This window comes from Equus asinus, chromosome 16 (genome assembly GCF_041296235.1).
Source record: "Equus asinus isolate D_3611 breed Donkey chromosome 16, EquAss-T2T_v2, whole genome shotgun sequence".
Lineage (NCBI taxonomy): Eukaryota > Metazoa > Chordata > Mammalia > Perissodactyla > Equidae > Equus > Equus asinus.
In genome coordinates, this window is record NC_091805.1 from 5,721,919 (window position 1) to 5,740,474 (window position 18,556).

The following is an 18,556-nucleotide window of genomic DNA, read 5'->3' on the forward strand; positions in this document are numbered from 1 at the left end:
TTTGAGCGGCACAGTGGGGCAATCTATTTGGGAGAAGGGGAAGCAGGATCACACAACAATATTAATACTTAATATTCACTTTAAAGTGCCGGACGCATTCCATCTGGTGAATCTCCAGAGCTAGAGAATAAAGGTTAAAATGCGAGAGATTATTTTTTGACATATACACACAACATGAATTATATAGGTTAAAAAGGGAAACCCCAGCATGAGGATTATAAAGAGTTCCACTGTTTCCCTTTCTTCATAGTCTGTCTTATAGTCAAGCCTCAACCCCAACAGATTGGTTACTTTAGGAAGTGTCTCTCTAGTCCAATCTGGATGTAGTCCCTTAGGCCTTCCTGGCTGGGAATTAACCTCTTTCCTCCCCTCCTCATAAACGTTTATTGGTAAGTCAGTTTGGGTACAACAGATATGAGAAGAGTACTGTGTCCATCCACCAAATGGCCCTTGAACGACCAACATCTGCTGCCACATGCAGTCATTTCTAAATGACTAACCCCCTGATGTGAGGGATAGGGAGCCACCACCTCTGCAGCCAAGAGCTGGACATCACTCCAACCTTTTAATACTGTTGTTGGTGCTTGGTAACTTTACCTTACTGTTTTTAAGTTAAAGGACAGATTTAATTTCAGTATAATGTTTGTCTTTTTAAAAGTCTATTCTTTCCACTTCCAGTGAGCCTCCCTTCTTATTCAGACAGGATTGCCCCTCTTTGTGTGATAGTGCTTAGACAACTTATTTGTTAAAACACAATATGCAGGTATAGTCCACATTCCCGTGTTTTTGTTCATTTCGTACAGTGTCCATTTTCCCTGTTTCTTATAGTTTGTCAACCAAGCATGTCTCATTTCATGCTCCATCAGGGTGATGTACACTGAACCCAGGGTCAGGTTTCGAGTAGGGCCGTATACATGCATGTGTGTGTGAGTCACGCTGCCTCGATCAGAACTCAGCTGCACTGCTTATTCAGTCTATGACTTTGGACAAGTTACTTAATGTCATTAAGCTTCAGTGCTATTCAAGGATGCTATATGTAAAACGTTTAGCACAGTGTCTGGCACATGGTAATCACTCAATAAATTTTAGTAATTTCATTCATAAAAGTCCCCAAGAGATCTGTTACCCCAAAACTGTGAGGATCTGTTGTACTTGACCCATAGTTTTCTCTTTTACTCCATTCTCCCACCCCCATTTCTATACTCTTGACACTTGTGTGAGTGGGAATAAAACATTGTGCCACTTATTGTGATGTTTCAGTTTAAATTGAAGAAAACCCTTTAGTACCTGGTAGAACACAGACTTTGATAGTGTAAGCTAATGAGAGATTGTCTGGAACAGGTGACTGACTGACAGGCCCTAGTGTAATAAGGTACTGTCTGCCACGTTTCATTTAGCTTTTAGTCTTTTTTTTTTTTTGTAAGATTGGCACCTGGGCTAACAACTGTTGCCAATCTTTTTTTTTTTTTTTTCCTGCTTCATCTCCCCAAACCCCCCTGTACACAGTTGCATATTCTAGTTGCATGTCCTTCTGGTTGTGGGATGTGGGACGCCATCTCAACGTGGCCTGACGAGCGGTGCCATGTCTGCACCCAGGATCCGAACCCTGGGCTGCCGCAGCGGAGCGCGCAAACTTAACCACTCGGCCATGGAGCCGGCCCCATCTTTTAGTCTTTTTTTCAGAGGGAAATAACATTTGCTTTACAGGATATCATTGCTGTTATATCAGAATATTTGGGGGCAAATAAAGAAATCCATCTTGAACCAGCTTAGGCAAAAGGAATGAAGTGCGAGGCCTGTGTGATTTCATTAAGGGCAGGGGGATATCTAGGCCTCAGGGACTCAATTGCCACCACAACATATTTTCTGTTTCTGGTTTTCTGCATGGTGCTGTCCTTTTATAGACCAACTTTTTTGATACGCAGTCACTTCCTAAATTTGCTGCTTGAGAAAGTCTGTGTTTCTTTAGCTGCTGCTGGTAAAAATCTGGAAACTGTGGCCAACCTTGGGTCATGCGCCCATTCCAAACCTGTGACCAGGCAATGCAGTGATTCCACTTGGGTCAGATGTGACTTGGTCCAGGAGGTGAGCTTTCACTCCAAGACATGCTTGGAATGGAGGAAGGAACATTCCTGGAAGAAGAGTATAGAAGTAGAAAGAAAGGATTGAGGGGCAGACAGCAATCAATGATCCTTATATGATACTTGCTGAACAGTCTCAGTACTTCAGTTAGCACATAGTAAGGACACAATAAATGCTACTTGAATTTGAAACTGAGGATTCCTCAGGAAAATTGATGTTGGTTTTTATCATGCTTGTAGCCCAGTGCTTGCTGCAAGATCTTCTCTTTATACCTTAGATCAAGTAAGATGCTTTCATAATACTGTCAAACTGTGACTCTTGTATTCCTCAGTGGGTCATGACTGTTATTTACTAACTTGGTATTGGTGACAGAAGTTAAGTTAAATGTTAATACCTAAGCAAAAGCATAATACCACTATATACTCTCTGTTTTTAGTATTAAGCAAACATTTTCTTGGTGGAATGGGCAAGGATATTTTGTTTATACATGATAGAACCCACCTAAAACTAACTTTGAAAATAAACTTTTTAGAAGTTTATTAGAACTTTATTGTTTTTATTATTTTTAAGAACTTTTTTAGAAGTCATATATATGTGTATCTGGGTCCAAGGAATGTCTAGAACCAGAGATTCAGTGTCGCCAGGACCTCACGATTACTCTTAACCCGTGGTTAAATCCTGTGGATTCTGCTGCAAGGTCTCAAGTTTCTCTTTACCACAACCACTAACTGACTTGAGGTTCTGGTTATACTCCACGTGAGTGCCAGCAGTGGAGTCCACCCTCGCTCGGTCTCCCTGGCAAACTGAATCTCTCCCTACCCACGTCCATCTTGAACATTTCACTGTGTGTATAGTTTTCCCTCAGCCCTTGCATAGTGTCAATTACTGCTCAACAGCTACTCTCAGATTGACTCAGAAGTAGAGTCCTTGTACATAGCCCTTTAGAAACTAAGTAGAACTAGAGAAAGTAAGTAAAAATACTTTAGTTACTCTCACCAGGGGAACCTGCTCATTCATTTTTGTTTCTATCCTTGTGTAGTTGCCACTTCCTCTGACTTGAGTGACTTTTGTGTCTGCCAGGTCTATTACTGTTTCTCCAAATTCAAGCACTTCTCCAAATACACTGATCAGCCACTCTTTAACTCTCCTTTCTTCTCTGCTTAGTCAGTATTGGAGGTGTTGCTAAATTTTTAGTTGAGAAATGAATTTTTTGTAAAGTGAGTCATAATTCTCAGATGCATATCCAAGAGGGAAAAATCTTGCCCTAACCGTGAATATCAGACATTCCCCATTCCTGATAGTGGTAAAAAAAACAAAAAATCTCCATGCATTTAGTCTGTCACCTGTCCTTCTGACGCATAACTGAGCTAGATGTGAGATGTTGGTGATAAGCTTTATGAAAGATAATGATCAGGCTTTGTTACCTCCCACTAGAAACGCTGATTTGCAATGTCTTATCCTGGAGCTGTGAGATGCGTGGTTCTCAGGGTGGTCTGTATCAACAGCGTCAGTATCACCAGGCACTTAGAAAAATGCAGGCACTCAGGCCCCACCTCAGCCCTGCTGCATCTGAAATAGGGTGGGGCTCAGCAGTCTGTTTTAATAAGACCTGGTGTGATTCTGTTGCCCTTGAATTTCAAGGCTGACCAAAGAGAGAGAGCCTGAGGACATTTATTTGACTGATAATCTACCTCTGTTGTGTGATCTCTCAAATACCACTTAACTCAGTTGTAAAAGTTAGGGATAATAGTAACATCTATTAGCGTAGTTTTAAAGATGAAATAAACACAGTCATGCACTGCATAATAATGTTTCAGTCAATGGGGGACCACATATGTGACAGCAGTCTCATAAGATTAGTGCCATATAGCCTAGTAGGCTATACCATCTAGGTTTGTGTAAGTAGTGTAGGGGAGGAAGACATTTTCCTCTACCTTCTAGGTTCTTCTGGCTGGTCTAAGAATTAAAGTGACATGAGACAGAATAACAGGAGAAAAGCAACAGTTTTAATAACGTGTATACATGGAAGAAACCCAGGAAAACCGAGCAACTTGCCAATACGGCCGAAGCCCTCACCTTAAATAACATTCTCAGCTAAAGACAGAAGATATTGGGGATGAGGAGAGTCAGGGACTTCAAAGGTGATTGGCAAAAGGATGACAATTCACAGGTAAATGAAAAGGAGCAAATGTTTGGAAAACAAGTATGTGTTTGGCCACACAGAAACAACACAGAGGGAAGCCCAGCAAACAGGCTTTTCTAGGTTCCTCCCTGTCTACACCTAGTTCATGTTATGCTAAGGTGGACAGCTCGCTTTCTGAGACAGGTTTTTTAGTTTGAATTCTTTTAGACAATTAAGAGGAAGGAACAAGAAAAACTTTCTGAGTCTTTTGTTTCTTAAAATAATTAACCTAAAATAATCCTTATGTTAAAGAAACACATTTTGGAGTGGCAGATTTTGTTCCCCTTTAGTAGACTCTACGATGTTTGCACGACGACAAAATCGCCTAAACGCATTTGTCAGAATGTGTCCCTGTTGTCAGGAGACATATGACTATATCAAACAAGTTCTTTATGAATTCTTAAGGTCCGTGAAAATATTAGTTGCAAACTTAACGCTAAAGTGTTTTTCCTGGTTTGGCCCTTAGTCATACTAGATACTTCAGTTGCTGTTTTTCATAGTAGTTATTTCAGTTGTTAAACCTGCTTTTAATTTGTGGTGCAGAATGAGTATATAAAAAGTATGAACTGAGATTAGGAGGTCTAGGTATTACTGTAACATCTGTTGGTGCGTGTTTCTCTCTGCTTGATTTTATTTACAAATAAAGGTAGCAAATACTCCCATGCGGTGCTTTTAAAGATGTAATGAGATTGTGTAATGCTCTCCCTCTGCTTTTGTTCAGCAAAGAGATAGAATAAGAAAGTGGAGTCAAAGCACTTACCACAAATACCTGGCACATCGAAGACACTTTACGCCAGCTATTATTTGCTGTATATACAGCCAACTTTCTCTATATCTTTCTCTTGCTCTACTTCTTTCTTGATTTTGAAGTTCTGTTTTAGTTCTTACGTCCTGACTATGAATTCCAAAATTTCTGTCTCCTGTACCAGATCCTCGGTGCACAGACCAGATGCTTGCATGGGCTAGATCCTTGAACACCTCAAGCACTGTTTGTTTTTCTGCACTTTGAGGGTCCCACTCCGAGGTGTCAAGCAAGTGTACCAGCTGGTCATTCAGCAGGCATTGGTAGCACCTTTGCTGAGAGACTTACCCCTTCCAGGTTGTGGCTGCTGCAGGTCATAGGACTCTCAGAATTGATTCCTCTTTTAGAAACAGATTCATAAACTGATGGATAACTAAAATATCCATTTACAGTGTGAAATAGAAGTGTTAAACCGCATTTCTTTCCTATGAGAAAATTTTTCAACTTAGAATCATTAGTTGTTTCTTGCGCAGGAATTCTGAGTGGCGGTAGTGTTATCAGGTTGTATCAGGTCATTGTGTACCCATCTCCACTGTAACAGTATACTTAATGCATGGGCTAGACTTATTTCTGTCCCAGGATGAGGCTATGAGGCTGCTGGAGAATTACAGAACATGTCCTGTTTCATGATTCTAAACTGACTGGTTCTTTCCGTTAAGTTCTTCTTCAGTGTGTATATAATATGTTCAGGTGATTTGAATTGTTTTCTTTTTAGAATCAGAATTCTGTCATGTTTCCCTGATAGTTGATATAACTTGATTACTGATAGAGTGATACCTTCTGCAGAAAGCTGATTTCATTTCTCCACATCTGGGTGTTTCTTCATTTTACCCTCAGAGGGTGTGTTTCTGTGGGGTTAAGAGGAGTCCTGGCAGAGGCAGCATGGTGTACTGATAAAAGTCTGGGCTTTTGGAATTAGGTTTGAAATCTGCTCTGCTACTTGAAAATTGTGTGATTTTTGGAGGAATTGCTTAATCTGTCAGCCTCGGTTTCCTCATCTATGAAATGGAGATACTATAACAGTTTTGTAAGATAGTAAGGATTCTGTGAGATGATTTTATATGTAATTATAGATAACCCTAGAAGAGAATATATGGCTAATGTAATCCAGTATCATTCCTGTATATCGTCGCTATTTTACTTTTAATGTGTTTGAGCTGGCCTGTGAATTTCATCTCTGTTTCTGGGTGTCTTCATTTACTGTCTGTTCTCTAATTATTCTACTTCCCCACTCTCAGATTGTGTGTGGCACTCTTATTAAGTGTGAACATCCACACATAGTGTTGACTGTCTGTGTACGCTTACGGAATTGATTGCACAAAAGAACAGTGACCAGTGTCACTTTTTCTATATTTAAAGATTTTGTTGTTAGCAATTAGAATTGGTCAGTCTCTTATAGAAATTCTTAAAAAGACTAGGATTTTCCTAGGTTTCAGAATTATTTTAGTTTCGCTTTTTATGCTTTGAGAATTCTGGATGTAGTTCTAAGAATATTGTGTATGGAATGACTATAGATTTGTGAATTATAGGAATATGAAATATCACTTACTCTGAAATTAACTTTTTATTTTGGTCTATTTAGGAAGGCAACATGCCAATTCATGAACTTCTCAGCCTTTATGGTTATGATAGTAATGTTCGACTACCTGAAGAAGATGAGGAGGAGGAGGAAGAGGAAGAAGAAGGTGAAGACGATGAAGATGCTGATAATGATGATAACAGTGGCTGTAGTGGGGAAAATAAAGTAAGATTATACACGCATATTTTTAAGATTGTAGTCTTTATTCTTGTTGAAGTTATAATTTATTAATATATTCTTATAATCTATCTCTTTCTGATTTTAAAAGTAATACATTTAAATGTTAAAAATTAAGATATAGGAATATGTGATAAAAATTAGAACTCCCCTATAATTCACTCCTGAGAGGTAATAGTTTTCTCTGTGTCATTCCAGATTTCTTTTCAATGCCTATTCTACATAAATTTGTGGCAACTTTTTAAAAATGCTATTGTTTTGGGGCTAGCCTGGTGGCGTAGTGGTTAAGTTCATACGTTCCACTTCGGTGCCCCAGAGGCCTCAGGTTCGGTTCCTGGGTGCACATGTACACCCCGCTCATGAAGCCATGCTGTGGCAGGTGTCCCACATACAAAGAAGAGGAAGATTGGCATGGATGTTAGCTCAGGGCCAATCTTCCTCACAAAAAAAATAAAAACTAAAAAAATAAAAATGTTACTGTTTTTAGTTAATAAAGGCTAGTTGGCAGTTTTGTATTCATTTTTCTTACTTTGTTTTGAAATAATTTTAGATTTACAGAAGAGGTTCAGAGAGAGTACAGAGAGTTCCTGAATACTCTTCACCCAGCTTCCCCTAATTTTAACATCTTATGTAATCATGGCATATTTATCAAAACTAAGAAATCAACACTAGTACCATACTATAAAACTACAGACAATTCAGATTTCACCACTTCTTCCACTAATGTCCTTTTTCCTGTTCCAGAATACAACCTGGGATACCATGCTGCATTTAGTGTATTTGTCTTCTACTTGTATTTGGAATACTGGAACCTTTCATCTACAGCAGTTTTCTTTACATCTTAAAGAAATTTAATGTATCATTCCACAGGAGGAGAATATAAAAGATTCATCAGGTCAAGAGGATGAAACTCAGTCTTCCAATGATGATCCATCACAATCTGTTGCTTCTCAAGATGCCCAGGAAATAATCCGTCCACGTCGATGTAAATATTTTGATACAAGTAAGTGTTATTGGTTGCTATAGTTTGGATGTAATTCTTACTGTTTAATATACAGTCATGTGTCCCTTAACGATGGAGATACATTCTGAGAAATGCGTCGTTAGGTGATTTTTGTCATTGTGCCAACATCGTAGAGAGTACTTACGCAAACCTAGGTGGTACAACCTACTACACGTAGGCATATGGTTACTGGTCTTATGGGACCCCTGTCATATGTTCAGTCCATCGTTGACCAAAACATCGTTACGTGGTGCATGACTCCATGACCAAAACTCCTAGTGTTTTTTTTTTCATTGCTCTGTTGGAATTCATTTACTCTGAATTTCACTCAACAGCAATGGGATTGTGTTCTAGGTTATTAGGTTAGCAATGCTGGGGCCCAGTTGTCGGTGAATATGCTACAGTAATTGTGTCACTACACTACTTGATTTTGAGCATGTTCATTTTTCTGCCTCCTAACCCTTCTTTAAATTTAATTTGTTTTGTAGTCATCTTTTTTTATGTCTCCTACACTTTTCCTCAGTTTTCATTTTCTATTTTCTTTGCTTCTTAGCCTTTTTTAGATATGTTCATAAGCATTGCTTTCTCTAATCAGTGGTTCCCAGGTCTAAAGAATTGGTTGACTCTTGAGGTGGGAATACTTACCCTCGAAAGAACTCACCTAATTTTTCTACAGTTATGATCTGGTCAGAGGTGACCAGTAGTTGAGACAACATTTAATGTATGTGACTTGAATATTTGCATGCTTTGTCTCCTCCACAGTGTTTTATTCTAAGCAGGAATCATTATTGTAGAAGACAGTTCTTTGATAAGAAAAAGTCAACCGTTAGTGTTAGTAGTTTAAGTTTGTGGTCTACATTTCTCTTCTTTGAATGGAAGAAAAACACTTGAAGAAGAGTAACCTGTCATGAAATGTAGTAATGTAAGAACTGATTAAACATTCTTACTGCTTTGTATGAATGATTTCTGTTACACATTTAGTTTAGAAGTGAATGTTGTGCTGTTAAAAATAATTTTATTGTGAGTTTTGATCAAAGAAATGGTCCAACTGAAAAGCATATGAATGCAAGGAGAGATAAGTTACTGAAATAATTGTGTTTATTTTAACTTCGGGGAAAATGTGGTATTTTTCCTTAGTTAAATGAAGAGCAGATCCATTGCTAAAGTGTGCTTAAAAGTGGGATGCAAAGTGACTGCCTCTTGAAACAGTATTTATTGCTGTACATCCAATCTGGTCTTTCAGTTGTGATGGAAGCTATACATATACTGCCTATCCTAGCTTTTCCATAGGAAGAATTAATTAATAATTCTATATGAAATGTTACCCTTGTTTTGAACTTTCTGTGCCATTTTCGAGTTGAGAAGATGCTGGCAGTCTAATAGTTTTCAGTTTTCGCACACCTTTATGTAAATACATTGTTACTCCAAAATGTAAGCAAATGGCAACTTGCCTGCTTTGAATAAAATGGAGGTGTTCATACATGCACTCCCTTCATGCGCTGCCCCGGAGTGATGCTACTGCGTTCTCAGGGTTTCAGAGAACACTGTTTGGAAACCACTGTTTGTCCAAATTCTCATAAGGAAAGAAACGGAGATCGTGTAATTTATTCTGCCATCAGGCTGTTGGCAGCAAAATTAGCTTTAGAAACAGATTATCTCGACTCTAAATCAATTTTTTTCTTAAAGTTTTTTTAGGAAATCGTTTTATTAGAATACAGTTGGCTATGATTAGGATTGTCCTAAAAGGTTTATGGAGGATTTGTGTTTTTAACTGATAGTATATTATTTGATTAGAAATATCTTGGCCTAACTCTGCAGATAGCTTTGGGCATATTTAAATATTGATGGTAGATGTAAAAATGATACACAGATATATACAGTTGTGGACAGGATAAGCAATCATTTTAGAGTATTATTGTCTTATTTATTCTAGATAGTGAAATAGAAGAAGAATCTGAAGAAGATGAAGATTATATTCCATCTGAAGACTGGAAAAAGGTAGGTAGAGTCATATTTTCCCAAAATATAGACAAATATTTAAAAAGCCAAGTGTAATTATTTTTTTACTAACTATATATATTGATAAAATTGAGGTAAGCCCATTTGTGACATTTAAATGTTTGATAGATGTTCAGATTTCTCTAGATGCATCCAAGTGACAAAGATATTTATCTTTTTAGAAAATAATAGTATAGAAAGAATTGGATTCTGTTGACAGAGTCGGTATTCAAACCAAGATTAGAAATCCACGTTTCTGAACTAGTGCTGAATTAGACTTTTGTTGCACTGTAAAAAGTATCACGTCTTTTTTTTTTTATACTTGGGAAAGGAGTTATGGAGGCTTTGGTATTTGTTAAGTAAATTTTGTTTGATAATTTGGTTTATAAGTTTTTCCATCCCATATTAATGTTGATGTTTGCGATTCAAAGTATATTGTGTGGAGAGACAGATGTGGGCTTCTCTACAACTAGCTATAATTAAGTAAGTTAATTTCTAAAAATGGATCTAAAGATAATATATTGACAAATTGTATAACATTATGTAATCATACAGTTAAGTTGAAGATTTAATTTTAAGCTGTTGCAAAGCATTTGACTTACTAGGAAAATGTATCAAAATGTCATGTAGGATTGGCCAGAGCAAATCATTTAGAAATGATGTCATTCTTGTTGAGAGAGATCACCCGGTTTTCCTTTTCAAAACTCCATTGAGTTTTTTTCTTGTTCTTTTGCCTAGATCTGATTTTAAATTTACTGCATAAACAGTCATTTCTTTGGAATCAGAATACCCAAAACATGAAATTGAGTGGCTTCCTGCACTTTTGAAGTCATGATTGTTTAGTTAGTTAGTTAATAATTTTGAGCCTTCCCTGTGGTTTTGTTTTTTTAGTTGGTTTAAAGTGTTCTAGTTTGGGATGCCTGAGGCAAACTTAAAAAAGAGCTGATCTCTTTGCTGATTAAACTAAGGGAACATCATAGTTAGAGTTTCTATTAGAAAGAATGAAGTATTCAGCTGAACTTGGACTGGGCTACCCAGGGATTCCAGCTTCAGCCAGAATTGATGCATTTATGAGTTTCCAAAGAGATGTTTAGGAGAGAGGGACATCAGTGTGACTTAGAGTGGTGAGAAATGTCAGCCAGTGCAGGATGTGTTAATTAATTCAAGTGGGTGATGAATGAATGATGGACGTGGAGACAGAAGACAAGGATCATGGAAGTTCCTTACTATTTGTGTGACCTGTCTGGACAAGTGTTCTTCAGTCCAGTCTTTTCTGATTCTTCACACCTTGCAGCAGTTAGGATGAAAAAAGCTAGAAACCTTAGGAGTCATCTTAAACTGTTATTTTCCACCAGAGTCTCCAAGATAAAATTAATTGTTTTTGTATCTGGAGTGTTCAGTTGAGTATTTCATTAAACATTGACTTTTTTTTTTTTTAAAGATTTTATTTTTTTCCTTTTTCTCCCCAAAGCCCCCCAGTACATAGTTGTATATTCTTCGTTGTGGGTCCTTCTAGTTGTGGCATGTGGGACGCTGCCTCAGCGTGGTTTGATGAGCAGTGCCATGTCCGTGCCCAGGATTCGAACCAACGAAACACTGGGCCGCCTGCAGCCAAGCGCGTGAACCTAACCACTCGGCCACAGGGCCAGCCCCAAACATTGATTTTTTTTAAATGAAGGAATAGAGGCTCATAGGGAGAACATAGGGGAGGGAAAGCTTTCGTTGCTGGGGAGTGTTAGTCCCTCCTCAGGAAAATTCTGTAATGAAGCAGGCCACAGTAAATCCAGATTATCTTATTTTAGTATGATTTTGTTTTAGTAAAAAATTGTTATAATTCGGAGATTCGTCTTCTAAGACTTATAAGATAAAATGGAGTCTTTATAGAAACTGGGGTAGAGGAAACAGGTTTGAAATCAAACGTAAGTTCAAGTTATAGCCCAAGAACTTAACTAATAGTGTGTTCCTGAGGAAATTAATTTTTTTCAGATTCATTTCCTCACATAGGAGGTGGGAATGACAATTTCAGCCTTGTCAAAGTTAGTGAAGATTTAATGAAAATTACTCATAAGATACTTGCTACATAATGCTCCTAAATGCTATTTCCCTTCCCTTCCCTACAGAGTGAATTAGCAGGTGAAAAGAAGCGTTCTGAACTCAATAGGAAAAAGGAAGTGTCTCATCTTTATACTAGTCCAGAAGTTCTCAGCCCTGGCTTCATGGTGAAACCACTTGGAGAACTTCTGAGTACTGATAATCAGGCCTTCATCCAGAGAGTCTCATTTAATTGGTCTGGAATGAGTCCAGACCATCGATATTTTTAGAAGCTCCCCAGCCGGGGTCGCTAACTTGACTGTATTTTCTGGTAGGCATGGGTGAGTGAAGGTGTAAAAAAGGCCCAAGAGGTGACAGTAGAGCACTCTTTTTTTATAGTGAAAGACATGAAGGAAATTCCTGTGAAGAGTAGAGGAAATTTGTGTGTGATGCTCTTTTTAGAAAACTGGCTGGTTTTCCTGTACAGGTGCAGCAGTAAATTTATTACATAGAGCGTGTCTTTGAAGTTATAGTAGATAAAATGAGATCCTTACATCAGTGGGGTAACGATAACAGGAGAGAGGAACTTTTCAAATCCTGGGAGGTATTTAAACTTACTAGACCATGGTTTTGTGTCCTTCCTGCCCAAGTCTTCGTTTTGAAAATGCAGTAAATTTATTCTTGACATTTAACCACAAGACAAAAGGTCGGTCCATTTAATCTTGGTCCCTTTGTGGTAAAATCTCATCAGTGGTGATTGCCACTTGTCTTTCTGAACAGCCAGTTTCCCCTAATCTGTGATTTGACTACATAGATTTGATTACCAGATTTCCTGAAATAAAAATTAATTATGTTTTGGGGAGGCCGCTTTCTCATTTTGTGTTGTTTTAATGAAAGTCAGGCACTAACCTGTTCATCCATTTGGTTTGGAATTTCATCCATTTGTTCTTTGCTGAGCTTTATAGATACCCTTTTTGTTATTTCCTTTACCTTAAAGCTCTGGTTCTCAGATTTAAGTGTGTCAGAATCATCTGGACAGCTTGTTACAACACTAACTGCCGAGTCCTATCCCCGGCGCTTCTGGTTCAGTGGGTCTGAGGTGGGGCCTGGCATTGCCGCTGATGCTGCTGATCCCAGGACCACAGGTCTCGTAGGGCATGGACACTTGGAAAATATCTGAATTTGACTTACTCCTTCTCAGAGTGTTTGCAGTTATCTTATTAACTGAATTATGAGAATTCATTTTTATTTCTTTTTCTCCATATTTTGCAGTAAGGTTTGTATCTGTTGTGTATATTGCATTTTACCCCATTGTTACTAATATTTTCATCCAATCATATCCAAGCTCATTTCTATTATTAACTCATTCATCCTCACAATACTCCTCCGAGGTAGTTAATTGGTCGTATCTGTGTTTTATGACAGAGAGCCCAGAACAGTTTATCCAGGAAGATGGTAAAGCTAGAAAATGAAATCTGTTACTAGATCTTACTAATGTTTTGTTATTTTTGAAATAGGAGATTATGGTGGGCTCCATGTTTCAAGCAGAGATTCCAGTTGGCATTTGTAGATACAAAGAAAATGAAAAAGGTGGGTTATTAGTAGAGTAACGTAGCTGAATTCATGCTTTTGAAGTGATGAACTGTTATTTTATAATGAGATAAGAACATGCCAGTTTGTTACCCCATTGACTTATGAAAGAGGACCTGACATAATTTCTGTAAAAAGAAATGTGTTTTCTGTTTTTCCACTTTTGTCCACAGAAGTCTAGCAAAAAAAAAAAAAAGTGAATGCTGTTTTGGTATTAAATAGTGACTTAAAACATCCCAAATTTTTGTTTCTTTTTTTAACTTATTTTAAATACTCTGAATATACCCTTTCAAAACCTGTATAATTCAGATTTTAAAAGGTTATTTTATGTCAGTGAAAGCTGTTGAACAGGTTTAAAAAAGAACTTGAGTAAACAACTGATAGAAAAAGCTTATTTGCTTCTGAAATGTTTAACATTACTTACTAAAATTGAGTATTTTGATATTATGTATTTAAAATAATTTGGGGAAACAACTTGTGTACTTAAGTTTTACATGATTTTTTTCATTTTATCTAAAATCCTAAGGTAAGTTGTAAAACTTCCAGTAACGTAAAATACTTGGGGATTTTTTTAGTCTGTTTCAGAATATTCACTTTAGGTAAGTTCTAGAAAGAATGTTGTATGTGTGCTTTTAATGAGTTCATGTGCAGTGTGACATCATTCAATGCTAGAAATCTTTCTCTATTTCTTTTATCTCAGTTTCCTTCTCCACGTGTCACCTTACATTTGCAGAGCCTTTTGGAGTTGTAGAAGTCTTTTGTTGTTTGTTTTCTTTTTAGCATGCCCTCCACAAACTTGCTTTATAGTCTAAGCATGCACCTGCTTTCAGGGCAAACAGCACATCAGAGACAGTTAAGGGAACAACACAGGCCAGTAAATTCTAGTGATGGCAAAAATGTTTTAACACACCAGTATCAGCTTGTGCACACTTTCAGGTTACTTGCTGTGACATCTAGGAACATTAAAGGTAGTATCATATGGAGTAACCTTGGTATATATTGAAGTTCTGTGCATATGTTTTGTGAATACATTATAATTGTGTACAAAATAAATTATCCATTGGCTTTTGTATTTTTTTTACAGTTGAATTTTAAATGTTATGCTTTACTTATATCTTATATAATGGTTAGCACATGTTCACCGTTGAGTTCTTTCTCTCCAAGTAAAGTACTGAAAGTTAGACATTTGTTCCCTTTCATTGTTTCTTTTAAATTTTGACTATGAAAGATAGCAGTGCTGATCTTTGAAAATTTTCTATTTTGTAGGGGAGTAGGAAAGCACCTCAGTTTATATTTGGCCAGTTAATATTATGGCTTAAGATAATTTTAATTATCTCTTAAGATGTTTTATCTTTTAACATGTCTGTCAGATACCACAGTGAATAAATGATCACAATCTCTAATTTTTAATGTTTAAGTTTTGATGTAATGTTTTTAATTTTAATATAATTTTAGAAAGCAAATGTATGTATTTTTTTCCAGGAGAAGCTGTGGTTTATGAAGCTTTCTCACTTTGAGAATTTGAGCGTGTTGGAGTCTGTGAGGATCCGACTAGACTTAGCAGGGTGATAGTGCCTTGGAGGGGTCACTGTGACTTGGGGCCTTTTAGCTCTGTAGTTCTGGGAATTCAGACTTGGTCATGATATCCAGAATTCATGACCACTTAGCTTGCTCTGTGCACACGGACCAAATTCATGTGAAACTCTGGTAAACCACACTGTTAGAATTAAAACTGTCGAAAGGATAATGCTGATTAGTGCATTCTTGGCTTATAGAGAAAATTTCACAGGATATTTTTTATCGGTTTGGTGAGCACATACTCAAAAGGGAGAGCATTTGGTTTGGGATTGTGATAAAAGCGCCACAAAACTAAGATACCCTGATATCTTCACTGTAGGAATTATCTGACAGATGGAATAGAGTTTTTTGTTGATAGAAGGAAACTGTGTTACTGAGTATCTTAGAGATACATTGATAAATTTTTTTCTCTCACATCTGATTTCTTTTTTACCAGGCTTCATGTGGGTTATATTTTCTTCATCAGTTATCACTCCTAATTCAAACAGTTATATAAACAAGATTTGTTACAGTCAGAATTGAGACATGTTCCTTTGAACCTGTATCTATTTTGGTTACAAAATCTCAACCACACATTAATATTTTCTTAAATTTATCTAAATTATCATTTATACTCAACAGAGTATATTATAATCATTTTTATTCATCTTAGTATCCTTAATACCTGGGATGGTCTTTGTAACATAGGCCTTCAGTAAGCATTCGGTGGCCGAGTTATTAAGTGGGTGCAGAATTGTATTCACAGAACAGGAAACTTGCATCAGTGTCTGGGCATTTGGCCTTGGACATACTGCTTAACTTCCTTTTCTCCTCATCTATAAAACAGCAGTAGTAGAGCTTGTCTGTACAGAGCCTGTTGGCGAAGGTTTCCATGCAATAGTTTGATCTGTAGCGTTTAGCAGCATGGTGTCTGGCACGCAGTAAGTGCTCAGTGAGTGGCATTTTCAATAGGTGGTTAATCTTATCCATTATATTTAGGTTTTATTATTTGGATTTTCAGAAAGCATCAGTTTATCCTCTTATGCTTGCAAGTGACAAAAACCCAGTTCAGTTAGCTTCAGCTAAAAAGAATTTACCTAATTGCTTTACTGGAAAGTTGTGGCTGGTCTGGCTTCAATATAACTGGAGTCAGGGGTTTTTATGATATCAAGTGTCCCCTCTCCCTCTTCCCTTTATTGTCAGGCAAGCTAAGATGGCTACGGGGAGCTCCTGGCTTACTCTTTACATGTCCTTGTAGCTAGTAAACGAGTCAAAAAGAGAACTTCCCCATCTTTCTGCTTCAGCAAAAGTCGTCGAGAGAGCCTCTATTGACTCAGCTTGAGTCACACCCAGCCAGAAGTAATTACCATGACCAGAGAGATAGTGAGTACTCTGGCTCATCCTGGCCCATTTATCTGTTCTTGAGGCTCCAGGGGGTGGTGTCAGCCCCACTCAGACCGTATGGGAAGGGTTGAGTTCCCATAGAAGTGCTGGGTAGATGAAAAGCATGATTTTTCAAAGTTACATGTATTTTATTTTCTCCCATGTACTAAACTGAGTAAACACTGCAGCTTTGTGATAAGACCAAATAATTTGAATGCTGGTAAACATCCCAGAGTGCACAGGATACCCCCCATCCCCCGAATTATCTGGCCAAAAGTGTGAGCACTGCCAAGATTGAGAACCCTGGACTAAATTAATTGGGGCTTAGATGGGCTACTTAGGCAAAAAAAAGTCAAGAGAAAGGAACAAGATGTTCCCAGTCAGATTTTCATGCCTGCATGATGTAAATTTTAAAGTAAATGGCGGCTAGGGATTAGGAAGCAGTGAATAGGACCATGTAAATTGTTGTTTCTGATGAACATTTGACAATCTCTTGATTCTTCATTTACTTAGTGAAAAATGCACGCGTGCATTACCCCTAGTTGATGAAAATAATACTGTTGAAACAGGCAGTCCATGTAACCCATATATAGGAAAACTTCAGCTAGACAACTTAAAATTCATGTCACCAATCAGTGTGACTTTTTAAGAATGGAAATTTCTGTTGAAAACCTTGTTATTATGCCATATTGCTGATTATGGATCAGCATTTTTATCCTCGTAATATATTGATTAGATAGACTTTTTACTTAGGCATTAGAAATAGAACAACACTTTTTGTTTTGTTTTACTAAAACTAGAGCTTAGTAAATAGACATTTATTCATTGAGAATTAATTTCCCAGATTACAGAAGTTTGTTTATGGTTTTGTGGCGGTGATTTCTCAGCTTTCTACACTAGCTCCCCACCTGCCCACACACACACACACACACACACACACACACACACACACAATGAACTCTTAAATTATTTTGACGACTCATATTGCTTGTCTGACAAGCTTAATTTAATTATTTAGAACAGCATAAGAAGCACTTCCCCAGCTAATCTGTGTTAACATACTGGGTAAGCTCCTGCCTTCTGAACTTTCACTTATTTATAATCATATATAAATTATGTCTTCCTGTAACACAAGGTGGATATATTTATGGTTGTTTCTTAAAAGTTGTATTATTTTGGCATGATGATTCATTTAGAATGAAATAGTTTCAGAAGATGCGGTTACATTTTGGTGATAGTGATCTTTCGAAATCCAACATGTTTGTGTCACTTTATATAATTAAAGAGTGTTTTTTTCTTTCGGTTGCTATTACAGTTTTTTCCTTCATACCATATTTATAGACGTTATTTCCCCTCTGTATTTTAGTGTGTTGTATCATAGTAGTTCTTCTGAATTTTTGATGTCTTGGCATTTAGTCATTCTACAGCAGACATTTAATAAATATCAACTGCCTTGCCTGTTTTATTTAGATTATAGTCAGAGGTCATTTTATTTAGAGCGTAAACTTAATTGGAAAAGAATTTGGTCTGTTTCTGGAACCAAAAAAGGCAGTGGTTTATTCTCTGTGGAAATGCTAATTGTTCTCACTGCATGGTCATTTTTTAGTATATTGTAATTGCATAAAACGAGCATATTCTCAGGGGTAGCCTATTTGGCTATCCAGTCCCAGTTTTAGGAGTCTGGCTTGTCATTTGGTACCATCTGGTGGTGTTTGTGTACTGGAAGAACACTGGGGACTCAGGGACCCCACCCTCCATTTTCCTCTTCCTGGTCAGGGTTTTAAGGCCTTGTCCAGCCCCACCCATCACTCCAAAAAAATAAGAACTGTACTCTGCTCCCTTTGGGGAACAGAGGCTGAGCAGAGAACAGAATCTAAAGCAGCGTATCCAAATTCACTTTATCGTGAGAGTCTTATTGTATTTACAGTTTAGAGTTTCACTAGGATTGGACCAGCAGGTTAGAAAAGGAATGAGGTTTACTAAGGAAAATTTCTAGATTGTCCTTGAGCTGTACTTTAAAGAAGAGTGTCTGTTTTAGGAAACAGAAAGGTAAAAAAGAATGTTTTAAAGTGTATGTGTGTGATGGTGGGGAACAAGGTAATTTACATGAAAACACTTAACATAGTGCCTGGTACATAGTAGATGCTTAATTTGCTATTAATTTTTTTTCCA

The 18,556-nt window shown here is 37.3% G+C and overlaps 1 protein-coding gene across 10 annotated transcripts in view; it reads left to right on the plus strand.

Moving 5' to 3' along the window:
• MIER1 (MIER1 transcriptional regulator) overlaps positions 1-18,556 on the plus strand; it is a 59,121-nt gene that overhangs the window by 23,168 nt on the left and 17,397 nt on the right. For all 10 annotated transcript variants that reach the window (XM_014853030.3, XM_070486541.1, XM_070486543.1 and 7 more), the window contains 4 exons: positions 6,649-6,810; positions 7,693-7,825; positions 9,759-9,823; positions 13,372-13,444. In XM_014853030.3, the coding sequence (XP_014708516.3) occupies positions 6,649-6,810; positions 7,693-7,825; positions 9,759-9,823; positions 13,372-13,444 (433 nt within the window). The remainder of the gene's footprint in view (positions 1-6,648; positions 6,811-7,692; positions 7,826-9,758; positions 9,824-13,371; positions 13,445-18,556) is intronic.